This window comes from Pyxicephalus adspersus, chromosome 1 (assembly GCF_032062135.1).
Source record: "Pyxicephalus adspersus chromosome 1, UCB_Pads_2.0, whole genome shotgun sequence".
Lineage (NCBI taxonomy): Eukaryota > Metazoa > Chordata > Amphibia > Anura > Pyxicephalidae > Pyxicephalus > Pyxicephalus adspersus.
The window spans coordinates 116,404,839-116,422,433 of NC_092858.1; the positions used below are offsets into that span (position 1 = coordinate 116,404,839).

Genomic DNA, 17,595 nt, shown 5'->3' on the forward strand with positions numbered 1-17,595 from the left:
TTTTCAAGTTCTCCTATCCAGTACTAAACATTGGGGCTCAACACCCTATGCACTTTTTGCTGCGCTTGTCATACTAAAGTTGATTGACAAAAACCCAATTTTTTGCCACAAGTAATTCTATTTTGTAGGATCAGTATAGTAACCTAGTCAAACTGTTGACACATCCAGTGAATTTAGTAATTGAAAATCTCTTGGTAGACCTTTTCTAGAGACTTGTGAGGACTATTGCCATTTGTCTAGATATTTTATTGTTTTTGCATGCTACACATCCACCCCACATTTTGAGTTAATTTGCTCATGTGCCTCGGGAGCTCTAGTCCATTAGCTGTACAATCTCGGGAGGGGGGGGGGACACTCTTCCTAGTTTGCAAGGTACAAAGATGGAAGTCGTTGTACAGATTTCGGTAGCGTATATTAACATTTTTTTTTAATGGTATAGATGTTTATGTCAAATGAGTATTTGAATGACTTGTGGAAACAAGGACAAAATAATATACATTAAAGGTATTTAAAGTGAATCTCTGAGTATCAAGACACAAACTGAATCACTAAACGACTAGTCTGAAAGCCCTTTTTGTTTAGCTAAATCTATCATGCTGAAACACTTAAGGTCTTTAGCTTTCTCTTTTCCTTCAAGTAACCATACCACTGCCTGGCTGATCAGTGGCCATGTACTTTTAGATCCTAAAAACGGTTTAGTTCTTAAAGAATGTCAAATGTGTCAGAAAAGGCACAAGATGACCATACTTAGAAACAAAACCAGCAAAAGACATGTGAGAGCAGATTAGGGAGAATATAAAAAAAGGCATTTTAAACCTATTTTTAAAAACTTTTTGGGAGGGTAATTGGTGGGTTTTCCATAGAAGGAAAGATGGAAGTACCGGTAGTTAAACATGGTTTAAAACATGTTCATATGAAATATTATTGTAAAAAGTTAAAAATCCTCCTTTTATATTTGTTTCTTGGATTGTAAACAACTATGCTATCCATGCAGCTAAAGCTCTTTCAGAAAAGGGGGGGGGGGGGGGGGGGGGGGCAGAGAAAATTTTTTTTTTTTAGTTTTGGATAGGTTTTAAAAGTCGTAGTCGTTTTAAAACCCCAAACACATTTGTATTGATATCTTGTTGAAAGATTTTGTTTAAATAGACGTAATTCGCCAAAATCAAGGCATTCTATTGCTTTTCCATTCTATCTAAAACTAGAAAAACTTTTACTGGGACTTGCTATACACTTTAAGCGATATAATATACCTTACATTTGTGTACAAAAAAAAAAGTTCAAGGCAGCCAGACCTCTGGATGTATAAAGCCTACAACATAAATTATGCACATATAAATATGTAAACATAACTACCTTAAATTCAGGAACTTTACTGGTAAGGCCAGCCAATTTCAGGTTGCTAAAATAGTATGCAACAATGTAATATACACATAACACTGACAAAGTTCCTATTTTCTCTTTATATAGACGGACACATAGGATGACAAATTTTTGAGGAAAATACTTTTGTGCATGCCTAAAAATTAGCACAATATAATCTCTTGTTAAACCATAAACTACAAAAAAAAATCACTAGATAGACTGCTACTAAAAAACATTGTGTATTGTGAACCCTGTGAATATTTACAGATTGCATAAAATTTGATAAATCTCCATTGCAAAATATGTTGTGCCAAACATTTTGGATTTTAGGGGATTTTTTTTCTAAGCCGTTTTAGAAATCTATTTTAGTGCTTTTATTTTTATGTTTTTTTGCTAAAAGAGTCTTACACCTTAAAGCCTAAATACTTGGGGGCCAAAATATGCCCAAATATGCACAGTATTCACTTAATATTACGACAAACCTACCTAGTTAGACCTTTTCCAGGAATGATAGGTTAATTTTTTAGGATGCTAAATGTGTAAACTGCGTGCAAAAACTACCCTTTTAGCAATATTAGTTTTAGACATTTTTTTAGTGTTAAATTAACGACTATGAAGATCAAATTTCCAATGGCATTTGGAATGGCTACGCCTTAAATGTGCCATTTGTACCTTTCCTAATTTATGAATTACCTCTTGGAAGAAAAGATGCTAAGCAACAATTTTAACAGAGTAAAAAGGAAGCAGTATAGTTTAAAGCAAGCAAGATGCTCGTTACTTAGGCTTGAAATTCTGTTCACAAGGATGAAACTAGGATGAAATTACTTTCAGGGTCACAATATACCCACCAATAAGCATGTCCTGTCACTTTAGCCACATGTTTGGCTATCTCTGAGGAATCTTTTGTATTTGGAAAAACTGTAGTATTCTTGAATACCTTGAACTTTAAATACTTGTCATGAATGAATGAACATCCAAAAATGCAAGTTACCTGGCTGTTACAATGACCCATTGGCTTAAATACTGTCGCACTCAAAATTAAGGAGTGCGCACCTGCAGGCTTGCTCTAGATCAGTAATTCCATGTAACGAAGGCTAGAATGTTAACAGCTTTTTAAGTGCATAAAGTAAACATGACTGCCAAGCAATTAGCATCTTTAGCTCAACAGTTAAACACTGGCAGGATAAATCCTACACACAGGCTTCCTTTTAAATAAACTTTATTGCAAAACAAAGAATGTTCATCACAGCTGTTGTGGTATAGTTAGGCTAGCTGTGAATACAAATTTACTGCCCCAGGAAAAACATGCAGTGCATGAGGTAATAAAACCTTCTTCTAGATTCTTCCTTAACATGTATTTTGTTTTGTTTTTTAAAACATGTGAGAACCCCTGAAAAACCTTTCAAGTCTTAGGGAACTTAGCAATAATTACTATATTCACAGCTCACAGTACATTAGTGTGGTGGTCAGTAGGAAGCATGCTTCCTTACACCGTTGGACAGTGAGAAGAATGTCAGCCTCAGAGATAGTCAAAAATTATTGGCATCAGTTAAAGCGACCTGAAAGGCACAAATTACTCATTGCTCAAGAAAACCCTAGCAACCTCTGGAGGAATCCTTGTTGATAGACTAGAGCCTTGGATTCAATACTTTCTAAACATGAGTTTCCTATCATATTCCTACCTCGTATTATTTTAAAGTTGCTACTGGTTTCACCTCTAGAACGCAGCTTTACCATCCTGTTAGATTTTCAGTAGAGAAAGGGTGATGGAGCTATGGTCATTATTCTACAATGGAGAAGTAGGAAGCAGTGGAGTGTGAGAAATGAGGTTTCAAATTACTAAGTTACCCAAAAGTAAACCTTGCAACTCCTTTTCCCTAAACACGGTTACAAACTGCTTAACCTAGGGAGCCAGAAAACACAACTGGACTTATTTTAAATATAGCCTTGAAAGGCCTTCTCTTAAACAAAATAGTTAGTAGAATAAAAACAAAAGCAAACAATACTTGAAAATAACATTAAAAAAACATGCATACATTTAAAAGTTTTAGCACCTTTAACACAAAGTAAGCAAAAAAAAGACAAACATTTTTGATAAAGGAGTGTTAACAATATTTACAAAAGGATTTTTTAGACAGCAGTGCATTTTGACAACAAATTGGAAGGGGCAAATTTCTGCAGGAAAACATGGTGAACTGCAGGACACTAGACAAACAAATACATACAAAATTAGAGTAAACATGTGTTATTGTTTTACCTCTCAAAAAATCTTCAATCTATTACACACTCCTGCCAAACAGGAGAGTTTGATGGTGATACCCCTTGTTCGTGCAAGATCATGTGGAACAGGTTGATCAAAGACCTAGGAAGTGTTGTGCAATTATAAAAAGCCCAACTGGCTTACAGTGTGCAATTTTCCCCTAACTGGGAGTCAGACTGATGTGCAGGGGAACAAGCAGTCTTTAAAATTCATGTTTATTAAATATGTAAGTCACTTGGGAGGAGTTTTCAGTCTATCCACTTTAAATGCTTGTATAGGCCATACTATCTTTTACTTAATTTTAACTGTACGAAGAAATCTCATTCATGCTGGATGCTTTGTGCAGATTATGGAAATTATAGAAAAAATGTATGCATGTGGTCTGTGTTACAGATGGTAATTCCTATGTTCAAGTCAATAAAAAGGGTTTTCTTCAGTGTGTGTTAAACCCATATAAAACATAAATATATGAATGCATTATTTACTATATCAGAATTTTAGGTGCCATAAATTTAGCAACTGATTTGAAGTGGGGAAAAATAGGTTAAATAAAACATTACTTTTAACTGCACAAACCTTGTATGGCATTAAGTTCAAAAGTAGAGAAAAAAAAATCAACAGGGAAGGGACAAACCCATACAAATACAGGTTTTATACTGTAAACATAAGTTCTCAAGGACTTATTAGGGCCACTGGAAAAAAAAAACACAATTATCTTTTTACAACACATGAAAATATAAATTTTACAGCCATATTAAGTGCAGAACTAGGAGATAAAGAACAATTGCCACTTGGTGCTCAAGAAATGATGGCCAGTACAGCTAGCTAGAACTGTGCAGATAAAAAAAATTGCAGGCTCAAGGCAAGCAAGCCTAGGCTGTACAAGATTTGCACATCTCTTTTCATTAGGGACAACAGTCTGATTCTCTTTAGAGCCAACCTACAAAACATTTGTATGCCATCATGTGGAGTCTTCCAAGGTTTTGCTGGACTCTTGATTGCGACAAAGCCTGTCTGTGATGCCTTGCAACATTGGCTGCACAATGCCTAACAGAGGGCGTAGTGAGGGATCCCCATTCCAGCATGCCTCCATAAGCTTCCAGCACTCCTCATCAAAGATAGCCAGCCTCTCAGGACGGACACCTGCGACCAGAGAAAAAAAAAGGCTTGAAATAAAAATCTGGACAAACAAAACAGAAAAATAAAAACACTAGCATAACTGGACATATATGCAGATTTAAGCAGACCGGTACATTTGAATTTTTCCCCAACAAAAAAAATACCTGGAAAGGATATAGTTAAAATTAAATTTGCCTTAGCGTGTTCTGCCTGCAGCACCTAGGCAAGGTTGATGCCACCCACTTCCAGGTAAAGTCTGTGATATTCTGGAATATTTTCACTACCCGAAAGGATGGCTACATCCCACCCAGTGATGCAGAAGAAAAGGGTAAAGTGAATATACCGGTAATTCTAACTTCATCCAAACCAAAATCCCAAATAGCAATTATGACTTGGGAAGAGAGAGTGACAGAATTCAGCTAGCATGTGAAAAAGGTCCACTTTAATGTACATATAAGTTTGCCCATTAGTGTTCAGTTTGACTACATCCCCTTCACCCTGAACAGTCAGGGTGTCAGTGAGGCCAACAGTCACATATGGGAAGCAACTGCAATATGGGAAATGCAGAGGTCAGCTTGACATTTATAGACTGTTTGAGATTTGTACATAAGTTAATCAAATAAATACATTTTTCTCACCTTACCAAGAGAAAATGACCATTTACCTTTTCTAACATTGTTCCATAGATGGTCTTTGCTGGAACATCTTTCAAAAGCTTCTGGAAGTTTTATTGATCCTGAGCATATATACCAAAACAGAATCCCAAAAGCATAGACATCGACCGAGTTGTCATATTTGCCTGGGAGAACAACAAAGAAGAGAGGTTGTCTACTGAACATACCATTTGCGTTTGGTAAATATAATTATAGTCACATGGTACACATTTCAAGATCAACTGCTAAATGCATAGCACTGAACGAAACCTAGAAATGTTGGTATTTGCATGCTAATTTGTAAATATTTGTAACTATGTTAAACCATGATTGCATAATGTTATCACTACTAAAATATTTAGAACAGAATTTTTTTCTTGCTGCAGATTTTCCATCACGCTGTCTGGAAACACATTTGTTAAAGTGACAGTAAAGGGAAATCTCCTCCCACCCTCCCATACCCAAAATAATAAAATACTTTACAGGGGGTTCTAACCCTTCATTTCCTTAAACAAAAAAAAATGGGTGGATATTTCCTTTAAGATTTGACTTATTGCAAAACTTTAATTACACATTTTTCAATAGGGACACAGAATTGCAAAACTTTAATTACACATTTTTCAATAGGGACACAGACACATTTGGGAAGAAAGAATTCCAAGTCTTAATTCAGTCCTCCAGTCTTATGCAAAACCCACCAAAAAATAAATAAATAAATAAATAAACAAACACTGCTGACATAAATTTTCCAAGAACCAGAGTTATCATTATAGATCCTAGCACACATTGATAGGCAAGCTTCAAAGACACTTATTACACTATATTACTAGCATAGAAAACTAATTTTCAACTCTTTTCTGGGAGAATTTTAATTTATCTCCTGTCCAAACACATAAAAAGAGAGGGAAGCATCAGACAAAAGCTCTTCATGCTGCTTAATTTCTCTTTACGCTGCAGTTGTACTTCAGCCAGGAGCCATGAGATACAAAATATGTGCGTTTGGCTACAGAAGTGGACTCTTAGAAAGTAACACTGTGAACATCATTCACTGGCTTCAAGATGGTCTTGCATGAAGATAAATGGAAGGCAAAATATTTATTATATATTGGTTTTGTTTTTACCTGAAAAAAGCTCTGGTGCCATGTGTATAGGAGTTCCCACAATACTGCCAGACATCATAGCCTCTGGCTTGCAAAAACCCAGGTCTGTGATTTTTGCTCTGTTCTTTTTGTCCAGCTGTAAAAAAGGCAACAGTTTATGGTGCAAGTGACATTTTAGCGGATTTATTTGAGCAGAATAATCTATACCAGGAATTCGCTACTTTTTTATTTTTTTTCAACAGAGATCAAAATTTTCTTCAAAACAGTAAAAGAACCACCTTAACAGTTGAACTTTAGAAAACCAACTACATAAACTAGCAATAGCTCTGTTATAAGTATGTAGAATTGCAATTGAGGTGTATCTGGGCATCAAGAAAATATAGTTCTCATGCATGAAAAGAAAAAAAAAAAAAGGGGGGGGGGGTGAAAACGGGGGAAACGGGGGAAAATAAAGGTAGGACTGCCCCTAGCCTAAATGCTAACAGACTGTATGAAGGAGAGTTGTGCCCCATGGCTCCCAGATATTATTGAAGACTGTCAAATTATGTTTTTGAAGAGATGTGAGTTATTTAATTAAACTGATATCATGAATCTTCCATATCAAAGATACATATGATGAAGTAGCTGTGAATTTGCAGTATGACACAATAAGTCAACAATGGTGGCGGTCATGAATGTGGGTAGCCAGCTTTGAAGCCTAGGATGGAAGACTAGACAAGGGAAGGCCTAGGAAGAAATTTAATATTTTTAAATCTGTATGGCAACCTGTGAGATCTACCAGCAACTGACGCACTTGTGACCAAAAAGGACATATTAGGTGGCATTCTCAAAAGATATGTTCTAAGGCAGGGGTGCCCAACAGGTAGATCGCAAAGGCAACGCAAGTAGATTGCAGAGCCCGGTCTTTCAAAATAATAACTCCTGTGCATGGTAGAGTTTTAAGTCCAAGATTTTATTGTTGGTAGATCATTTTGACTTGGTCATTTTAAAAGTAGCTCGCAAGCCAAAAAAGTGTGGGCATCCCTGTTCTAAGGTGTACATACAACATCCCCAACAGCGATCCCCATGAAACCTTCATAGATTATTCAGAAGCACCGGAGTATGATGGCTATGATAACATTTTTTTTATATATATATAAATGTGGTACAAATGGAACTTTTCTGAGAATCTTGCCAAAAAGCAGACCACCTCTGAATCTAGCTCATCGCTAATAAGGTTTTTGTATAAATAAGGTCAGTAATGAACCAACAGATATAAGATTATATTTAGCTTTGCACTGTCTCCATTGTGCGGCGTAGATCTTCCTCCATAAGAGGGAGGGATAGGGATAATCAAACTTTCTGGCTCCTCAGATATGCTGCCAGGTAGTTTTTACATAAATCCAGCCCTCCCATACCACCTCCATCCCTGAGAGAGCACACTACCTACCTCTCTCCTTCTGCAGTCTGTCATGTTTATAACGCCAGATAAAGTTAAGGAAATCTCTTTTCAATGTTTTGTGTCCTCCATTTATCCATGCTAAATCTAAATTCATGGATAGGGGTGGGATGTTCTTCCTGTGTTCAAAGGATGATGCAATTTGTACACCCAAATAACGTATACATCTACAGTCTTCACTTAAACGTTAAAGAATATTGTAAGGAAGAACGCAGGGGGGGTGGCATATGTAAAGTGTGTGCTTCCTGTTTTATTTGGGTTAATCTTATACACAGACACACGAACACAAATAGTTAGTTATTTCCATAAGTTTTGGAGGGAGAATATTGGTATAGTTATACATACAAATATATGTATATTGGTAAAAGTTTTATGGTTTATGGAGACTGCCTTAATATTTGTGTTAAACTATGTAAATTTAAAGTACATGACTGCATAGAATATTTTTGAGGCCACAATACAATAATGTTTAATGTTGCGGATTAGACTTCAAACAGTGCTTTAAACGGTGTACACATTAAAGCAAACAGTAAGTATTGCTCTTTATTCTCACCAGAACATTTTTCAATTTGATGTCTCTATGGACCAAGCCCTGACTATGCAGGAAACGGATGCCTTCCACCACATCTAAACCAATCTGTAACCGATTTTCTAAAGAGAGACCAGCCTAAAAGACAGACAAAAAACTTGATGAGCAGCTTATACAGTTATTTATACATATTTTTTAATATTACATAAGTGTTAACATTTCCAATAATATTAAGATAAACCCTTTTAAAAAATATTTGTGCTATGTTACATTAAATCTGGACTTTTTGTTGTGGTTTATTAAACATTAATTAAAATTGCTTATGGTAATTAAATTTGCCACTGCTGCCTTCCTAGGATTTTTACATAGCAATTAGGGGCCTTATAAAAAAAAAAATAATTCTGTTGACTTCAGAAACTACAAATCAAAAAGTAAAATGATTAACTTGATGGAAGCTAAAAAGAAACCACATAGATTCCAAGAATGCATTTACATCTTTCTCGTTTTGCCTTCAAATCAATGAAAATACATGAAACCAAATCAAGAAAAGATCCTTAAAATTAAAAGGCATGAAAACAAAATGTCAACATGTGTATATTTTTTTTAAGCATTCCTGGTGATTTTATTACTATGTGCGTCAGACAAACACAAAGTCCTTGGTCTCTGAACACCTAACCAAAATAAAAGTTGAACTATGAACAAAACAAAAATGACATAAGCTGCAGTGTTATTAGCAACAACACTTCGTTTTAGGGGACAGTGCAAAAAACAGTTTTATTACCAGTTGATTTTGACAAAAGCTCCATAAATTTTATGAATAATTTTTAAATTTTCCTTTGTACTGATCAAGCTGTCCATCCAAAGTGGCTAGTACAAGGGGTTGGGATTAAGATACTGAGGGACTTTACAATAATTAGCTTTTAAGAGGGCGTGGCTTGAACGGCGGCATGAATGAAGAGGCTCGGGTGTGCATTTTTCTGGCACAGGGAGCCATGCATTCCCACATATGGGTAACAGAAAATGGCAAAAAGAAAGCTGCAGAAGTTGGGATCCAATCCAGCCAGATGTAGACCCCCGAAAGCCTCACTACAATATTATCTCTGCCCCGGTTCCCCTGACCCAGCAGGGATGGAGAAGATGGCACCTGAGTACACGTGGCCAGCAAGACAGAATCCTCCACAATGGGAGGCTGCTCTAGTGCTCTCATCCCCACCACTGCAGTAGGGAGGAAATTTCCATACCACCTTGTGTGGATCTCCAGTAGCAGATTCCTGAGCCTGCACACAATTGTGCAGCTCTGATATTGTCAGAAGAAAGTCTACAGAGTCAGCAGCAGGAGCACTCTGCTCCCATGTAGTCAGCCCTGCAGGATCAATGAAGACTACCCTACCAGGGACACTAGGAGTCCCTCTGCTTGCACCTTTACCCAAGCCCTGTACTACTTTTTTTTTTTTTGCTGGCAATGATGGCAATGCTGTGCAGTGAAGTGGGCCACTCAACCCTTTGACCTGCCACTTGACTTTCCTCCCTACTCCCCCCCCCCTTTCTTTATTCTTATCTCTTTACAAGTAGAGTGGTTCTGGTGTGCATACCCTAGTACAGTTGCTGGATATGGAGGGCATCATAGATTACTTCTTAGAACAATAATGGTCCATATTTCATCCTCGTCCACCCCACCTATAGCCCATCTCTTGGCCTCCCAAACACGGGACCAAACAGCCGAATCTACCCCTATGGCGGTGCAAGATAATCAGAGGTCCCTATATTATAATACTAAGACTATTGCTGGGAACTTTGGTGAGTTCTATAAATCTCTATAATAATCAGTGCATGACTCGCAACTATAGGATCAATTCACTCTTGCCTCATGCATTGATGACTTATCTAACCCACTTCTCCCTCCCCACATTGGAGACCTCAACAATGGACACTCTCAATTAGACCATCACTGTAGAAGTAGCTCTCAATTAAAAACTTTCCACTATAGAGTGCATTGGGCCTGGATGCGTTTTCATAAAGCCATTACAAAACATTCTCCCCACACCTAACCTCCCTCATTAACAGCTTTTTGGAGGGGCCATGAATCCTCAGTCAATGCTGTACTCCTATATCTGTATTCTCTAAACCAAGAAAGAAGCCACGGGATCTCTCAAGTTATTGTCCCATAACGCTTCTCAACTCAGATGCCGAAAAAGCATTCGACCAGCTTAACTGTCCATTTCTCATACAAACCCTATTTTGGATCGGGCTCCAGGGTCCCTGCCTCCAAGCAGTAAGGGCCCTCTACACTGTTCCAACAGCAGAGATAGATTGGTGCATGCCAACTCACCCCTTATTCATACCCAAAATGGCACCAGACAGGGCTGCCCACTGCCATCACCCCTATTCGCCACTAGCCCTGACAATTCACCAACACCCAGATATCATGGGGGGTCCTTATTGGGCCTAAAACATTTACCATCACCTTTTATGCTGACTATAGATTACGAACACTTACAAATCCTTCATTTCATATCCTTTATGGCTAAAAAATGAATGCCTTCAAAACAGAAGCCATCACAATTAACTTACCACACCCGCAGCTACAACAACTACAATCTCAGTATCCTTATCATTGGGGGTCTGATTCCATTAAGTACTTATGTGTTTACATAACTTCCACCTACAGCACTCTGTATAGCACCAATTATCAAACACTCCACTGCCACCACCACAAACAGCGTGCCCTCGGACATCCTTTTTTGGATGCATCATCCTATTAAAAGTGTCTATACTCCCTAAAAGATTGTATTTTTTCACCACTTTATCAGCTCTGGTTTCGCCCTCTGCCCTTGGACAACTGCAGGCTGCTACCCTTGATTTTTTTGGGGGGTATAAACCTCACCAGCTGCCTAAATCGCAGCTTTGCACCCTTCGGGAGAGGAGAGGATTAGGTTTTTTGACTTTTTCAATTATTTGGCAGCACATCTTCACCATTTCTTGTGGAATTCCACTAACAACGTGTTTGGGCCCCATGCAGTTCACCAAGCTAATCTGGCTCCAGTGCAAGGACGAATTCAAACTAATGGCACCTGCTTCCATACTTTCATCCCTCCCTTTATAACCCTCAACTTCCCGATAGCATGGACACTCATAGTTGGGGGTTGGCAAGCCGAAGGTCTCCTTCACATCAGGCACTGATAGTGCACCCATGCTCTTGCCAGCTTAAAGCAACCTTGGATCCAAGGTAAATATAAAATTTCCTGGACCACATTCTTTTGATACCTTGGTTTTTCATGTCCTAACAGCTGCAAAACAGCTTTAATCAATATAATTTTTAGCTTTTTTTGTGGGAACTGCCTAAAAAGTGGCTAGCTAATGTTGGGCTTTAATTGTATTTTTTTTTACAATCCATTCAAAACTATCTATCTATTTAGAGACTGATGTCCAAGAGTGCTGTTGTATTTATATACTGTAAAGCAAACTGCATTGTCACACTGGAATAAAACAAAGACAGCTGACTGCTGACTACAAAATGAAAAAGAAGCAGAAGCTGATGCAAGGTTTGAAGGATTCAGTGATCTTCCATCATCACTATGGTCAGAAAAAAACATTATTTTAAATTTGCATGTCAAGTTAAATATGAAAAAATATCTTGTATATACCATGGTGCCGAATATAAGCCTGCGAATGTGACTACCTGGTATGTGCATAAAGATTTGTTAAGCTACAAATATACATTTGTGTACAATGAAGATAAAATCCATGAGCATATACTTGCTTTACAAAAAAAACAGCATTAGTGCACAATTGTACACACATCTACATATATTCAGCATGCTGTCAAAAAGGGGTGACAATCATTTTGCTATAATGGAGTTCTTCTGCTACTAAATGGCTGGTTTGGTTCTTTGGTGATCTAGACTAGATCTAGATCAAGAGATTGACAGTGTAGTGTAGTGTAGTGCAGAACATGCTTACCTTAAGTCCAGCATAAAGATCTCTATGAAGACGTTCTGTGATTAGTAGAACTGCGATGCTGGAGCCTCCTCCATAATTATAATCAATAACAGAGCCATGCAAATCAACCAATCTCTCATGTTTAGGCAGCGACCTACAAGAGCATATTTTCACTAATTATTGACATAAGTAAAAAGAAACGTTACGTTATGATTATCACCCAAAATCCAGATTAAACCGAAGCTTTATTTTTTTTTCTTAAAAGTGATATTTATTTAGCTCACTTTATATATAGTCACTTTAAATAAACAAATCCCACTCCTCAACTGTTTAAACTGTTGCAATCTAGGCAACATAAACACATAATAAAAAATTATACAAGATGAGATGCCTTCATAACTGCCATGGTAGGTTTGCAGGGGTGAAGAGGGGAGAACACCAAAGCTCCTGAAAGGCAAAAAATTATTAGGTGCCTAAAATTTTGAGCATCTACTAAGAACTGAATATCGAATCAAGGTGATAAGTGCTCTAAATGTAGTTGTAGTGTAATTATTAAGTAGCAATCAAATCAGCCATACAATTTTAAATAACAGATTAACAACTGGGCTTTCTGGGCATTTTAGCAGAATGGTGTACAACATTTTCCATGACTGAGGTGACACTCCCTCTTTATCCTCTATAATCTGAGCTATAATCTAAACTTTCACATTTCAAATCTTTAGAAAACCCTATTAAACAGTTAGCAGTGTGGGTGTTCGAATTCAGGTTGTCCTTATATTCGACCCAAATATGGCTGTTCGATTTCGGATAGACCTGACCCAAAAAAAAAGGAGATTCGATGGCAAAAATTTGGATTAAAATATGTAAAAAATGGTGTTAAAAAAAAATAATGTTAAATTAATTTATTGAGTGTTTGTTTTTTGTTTTTTTACAGGTTATCCTACAATGACATGATATCTCTTACTCGAGTTACATTTTTCTTTTATCCACTGCCAGAAAAATGTAACAAATGTATCATATTACTGTGCTGGAAAGTTTGTTACAGAGTAAGAGATACTTATATTAGAGCACCAGCGGTTTTGAATTGGGGAGACTTCCAGCCAATCAGAGACTTCTAGTGCCGGGCATCTTCTCAATGATTGAGCCCGTGAAATGCGATTAAAAAAAAGGCTTTAGTTCCTCACATTTTCATGCAATCTTTTTGTTCAACCCACTGAATCAAAGCTGAAAGTCTGCAGTTTAACTGCATCTGAGTTGTTTCATATAATAATTAAATAATAATATAATAATTATATAATAAAATAAATAATTGTGGTAATGTACAGAAAAAAAATTAGAAAAAAGTTATCTCTGTCCATATAATTATGGACCTAACTGTATATTACAAGCCAATCTTAAATCAATAAATAGAAATATGCTAGATGCCACTTTCAGGAGAAATCCATGTCAATCCTTAAATCAAACATTTTTTGATTTGCATGAAGCAGCGACCTACTTAATGTTTTCAGATAACTCTGTACAAAACTTCAAAGACAGAAAGTGTTTATGTAAATATCGTGAATCATGTCGCACTCATTCACCCTGAATTCAATGTAAATACACTATACAACATATATCATTTAACAGACTAAATACCATTACAGAGTAATTATGAAGTGTGATTGTAACTAAATGTAATTAAAATGTAAGATTTTTTTAAATAGGCAACAACTTTGACTTTAAAACCAATACTTCAGAAGCTAACAAAAGTATAGTATTAAGTTTTACTTGTGGTAGTTACCTCATGTAGTGAAATTCTAGAGCAAGATCATTCCAATGTTTTTCATCTGGAGGTACTACAGACTTCAAAGCACATGGAAAATGTCCACCCCAGGTGTCACACAGATAGACCACACCATACTGGCCCCTTCCCAGCTCACGTCCTAGCTTTGGTTTTCCTGAGGGGAAAAAAAAAAATCATACACATACACACAAACTATCTATGAAGGGTCAAATGTAAGCAGCAAATGAGAGGTTTGACTAGGGAGGGGGGGGATGAAAAGAGTATGAACAATAGTGGTGGCATGGTGAGAGCCTTTATGTGCAGTACAGAGGTGGATTTAGGAGGGACATACAGATGCAGTGGTTAGATTGGAGGAAAAAAGAAGACATACAAAAAACTTAATTTGTTCTACAAAAACTAGATACTGCAAAAAAGCATCAAAAGAAGCTGTAGAGCTTTTTCAGTATTTAGATTGTGTTTCAGCACGGTAAAGAATGCTCAACTAAATTATATGGAGGACTTTTTTTTTCCTTTTTTTTTCTTTTTAACATGCTGCAGTTAGAAAGCACTTCATTACTCATTTTTGTAGGTTTTGCTTTAGCATATCCTCACCACTCTGTAAAACCTTACTAACTACTTACCAAATGCTTTTTTTTTCAGCAACAAAATGTAAACAATTTTCAATCATGATTCTTACCATGCAACAAAACATCTCGCAGCGATCTGCTTTCCAGTGACAGCCGGGCCAGACGTGGTGCATGTTCTTTACGAACCTTTAGCCAAAGATCTTCAGTTTTCTCTAGCCTGCCAGAGTGACCAACTTCTAGCTGAAAAATTGAATCAAGGCAAATACCAGCAATATATCAGAATATATAAGAAGGCAATTTTAGAAGCTTTCCACCAGTTTTCATTCCATCTGATCTCATATATGGTGGTTAAGTCAATGAAACCCACAGTGATACCAGTGAAAATGTTTACAATGGCAAGTTCTAGCAAAATTTCAGGAATGAAGGCAATCAAAACAAGGAAACTATCCATGACAAATTGTTGGGAGACCACAATCTTTATCTGAAAGCTCATGAAATACATTAAAAAATAGAAACAAAGTTCTAGAAGTAGGTGGTCAGCACAGAATACAATATGCTTGTACAATTTCTGATCATACACCTTTTGACCCTAGATTTAAAGGGTAAGTGCAAATGTCTTTCTAAAATAACTTTCAATAAGTACCTCAATAAAGTACCCCATCTGGGTTTGTCACTTGTTCAATACTGTAGGAGCCACAAGAAGAATATGATTACACAATCATCTTCTCATATATACATACAATACTAGGGTACAAGAACCAACTCCCATGTTGAAACACTGACAATCACAGAAAGTTTATAACTCACTGGCTTACACAAAAAACTTTTGATAATCATTGGTGGAAATGTTGTCTGCATGTAAGGGATACAGAAAACAAAATCAACATCAAGTCTTGATTGCACTTTGCCAAAACACAATTTGAAGTGTGTTTTGCTGAGGCCAAAAGGGAATAATCTAAAAGCAAGACAGCTCACCGTTCAAAAACATCATATCTAATGAAAATCATAGAGACAGTTGTATCTTGTCTTTGGGTTTCTCTGCAGCAGGGACTGGACCACCAGTCAGGCTAGAAGGAAAAAACAGACTATGCACAATATTGTCCAATTCTTAATGAAAACCTGCTGTCCTCTTCCAGAGAATTGGCAAGAAGGTTTACCTTCCAACATGACAACGATCGAAAACACCCAGCAAAATTGACCACACAGTAGCTTAAAGAAACAGGGGAAAGTCCATGCGTGGCCTAGTCTTGGCTCAGAAAAACACCAAAAACCAAATCTGTGGAATTACTTAAAGACTTCAGACCACAAAAGGTCATCATCCAATTTGGGTGCACTTAGACAGTTCTGTTAAGAATATTTGGCAAAAGACTCCGGTAATTAAAGCAAAAGGTAGTCTCAAATACTGACACAGAAAGTGATCCTTTATCCATCTCAGGGATAATGGTTTTTGTTCAAAACTTTAGTTGCACAATGATGTAAACACAGTTAATAATTTTTGTGTGTCCTAAAATCAGAAGCAAAGCAACAAAATGTAAATATTTTGAAGGAGGTGATTTTCTTTTCTGTACCCAAAGTATATACATACTTAAGTATATTGTTTAAGAAATGATCAAGCGTACATATGAAACCAGAAAATGCACAAAACTATCAAAAAAAATTAATAAGGAATTACATTTTTTTTAAAAAAGAAAGTTTCAAGTGGGCAGGTTGTTTATTAAAGAAGGGACAGGTGTCCTTTTTGCAGAACAAATACCTGCCTCTTCCCATGCTTGTACTGTACACTATCAGGTAAAATCCTTCACCAACATAATGTTAATAATAATAATGTAACAGAACTACAAGAATGCATAGATAAAATGAACCTACCTTGAAACATGTCTAAAATACAGATAGGAATTGTCTTTTAGAGATTTTATCCATACAGGAACTTCTTCCTTAACCAGTGATTAGGTTAACAGGCACATAGACCAAGTTGGATTAAACAAAGCTGATAAAACACCCACCTGCTTGAGGGAAGCAGCAAAGGCTTCATGAGAACTTTTTAGACGTTTACAAAATTGACTGCAGATACTCTTGGCAAGCTTGGATGCACTCAAGCTCTCAATTGCATCTTGAGCCACTTTACGCTTCCACTCTGGTGTGATAGCTGGGGGGCTGACCCATGTAATGCGCTGTATGATCTGTGAAAAAAATGTTTGGAGTGAGCATGCTGATTTTTCATACTCTTAGCTTTTTATGCTTACCAAGTTGCACTATTCACAGTGTGTCATTCTATATAATGTAAGAAAAGAGAATCTTCTTCCCATTAGAAGCATTGTCTGCGAGCTATCTATGTATGCTTGTGTTCTTCTGAATTTACAGCCACCCTACCCCTTCATGACCCTTATATGTCAGTGGGACTTCAGAACCTCAAAAACTACAATTTTAACCAGCAGGTTTCTAAAACTTACCCAAGAACAATTAAAATTAGAAATGTAATAGACTTGTATAAAATAACAAACACAAACATAAAACAGTGAGCTGCTGGGGAAAAAAAATTATGAAACAGATAATATTACAGTATTTAAAATGAATAAATTCACTACTTAAAACCAGAGCACCGCTGAGAAATTATCAGGGCTGTGAAATCGGGGCAATTTTGGGGTATCTGAAGTCTGCCAAAAAATTACCGACTCCTAATAAACGAAAGGGAAATCATACATGATGTAAAAATGTCCTATTTCACAGATAAAAGTCATAATAAACTAGTTCAATACTGTATTAATTAAGTCTATTGTGTGGTTGTCACTAGCATGAAGCTCATCTGAGCTATTCTTTAGTCTAACATTTATACAGGTTTGTAATCT

The 17,595-nt window shown here is 36.7% G+C and overlaps 1 protein-coding gene across 1 annotated transcript in view; it reads right to left on the reverse strand.

The window, feature by feature from the left end:
- Positions 1 to 1,107: 1,107 nt before the first annotated feature.
- The window catches only part of DSTYK (dual serine/threonine and tyrosine protein kinase), a 48,894-nt gene continuing 32,406 nt past the window's right edge, over positions 1,108 to 17,595 (reverse strand). The window contains exons 6-13 of the mRNA XM_072424935.1: positions 16,753 to 16,929; positions 14,860 to 14,989; positions 14,181 to 14,337; positions 12,422 to 12,554; positions 8,486 to 8,599; positions 6,516 to 6,630; positions 5,406 to 5,540; positions 1,108 to 4,765 (exon numbers count right to left, since the gene is read on the reverse strand). Coding sequence (XP_072281036.1) covers positions 4,584 to 4,765; positions 5,406 to 5,540; positions 6,516 to 6,630; positions 8,486 to 8,599; positions 12,422 to 12,554; positions 14,181 to 14,337; positions 14,860 to 14,989; positions 16,753 to 16,929 — 1,143 coding nt within the window. The 3' untranslated portion in view covers positions 1,108 to 4,583. The remainder of the gene's footprint in view (positions 4,766 to 5,405; positions 5,541 to 6,515; positions 6,631 to 8,485; positions 8,600 to 12,421; positions 12,555 to 14,180; positions 14,338 to 14,859; positions 14,990 to 16,752; positions 16,930 to 17,595) is intronic.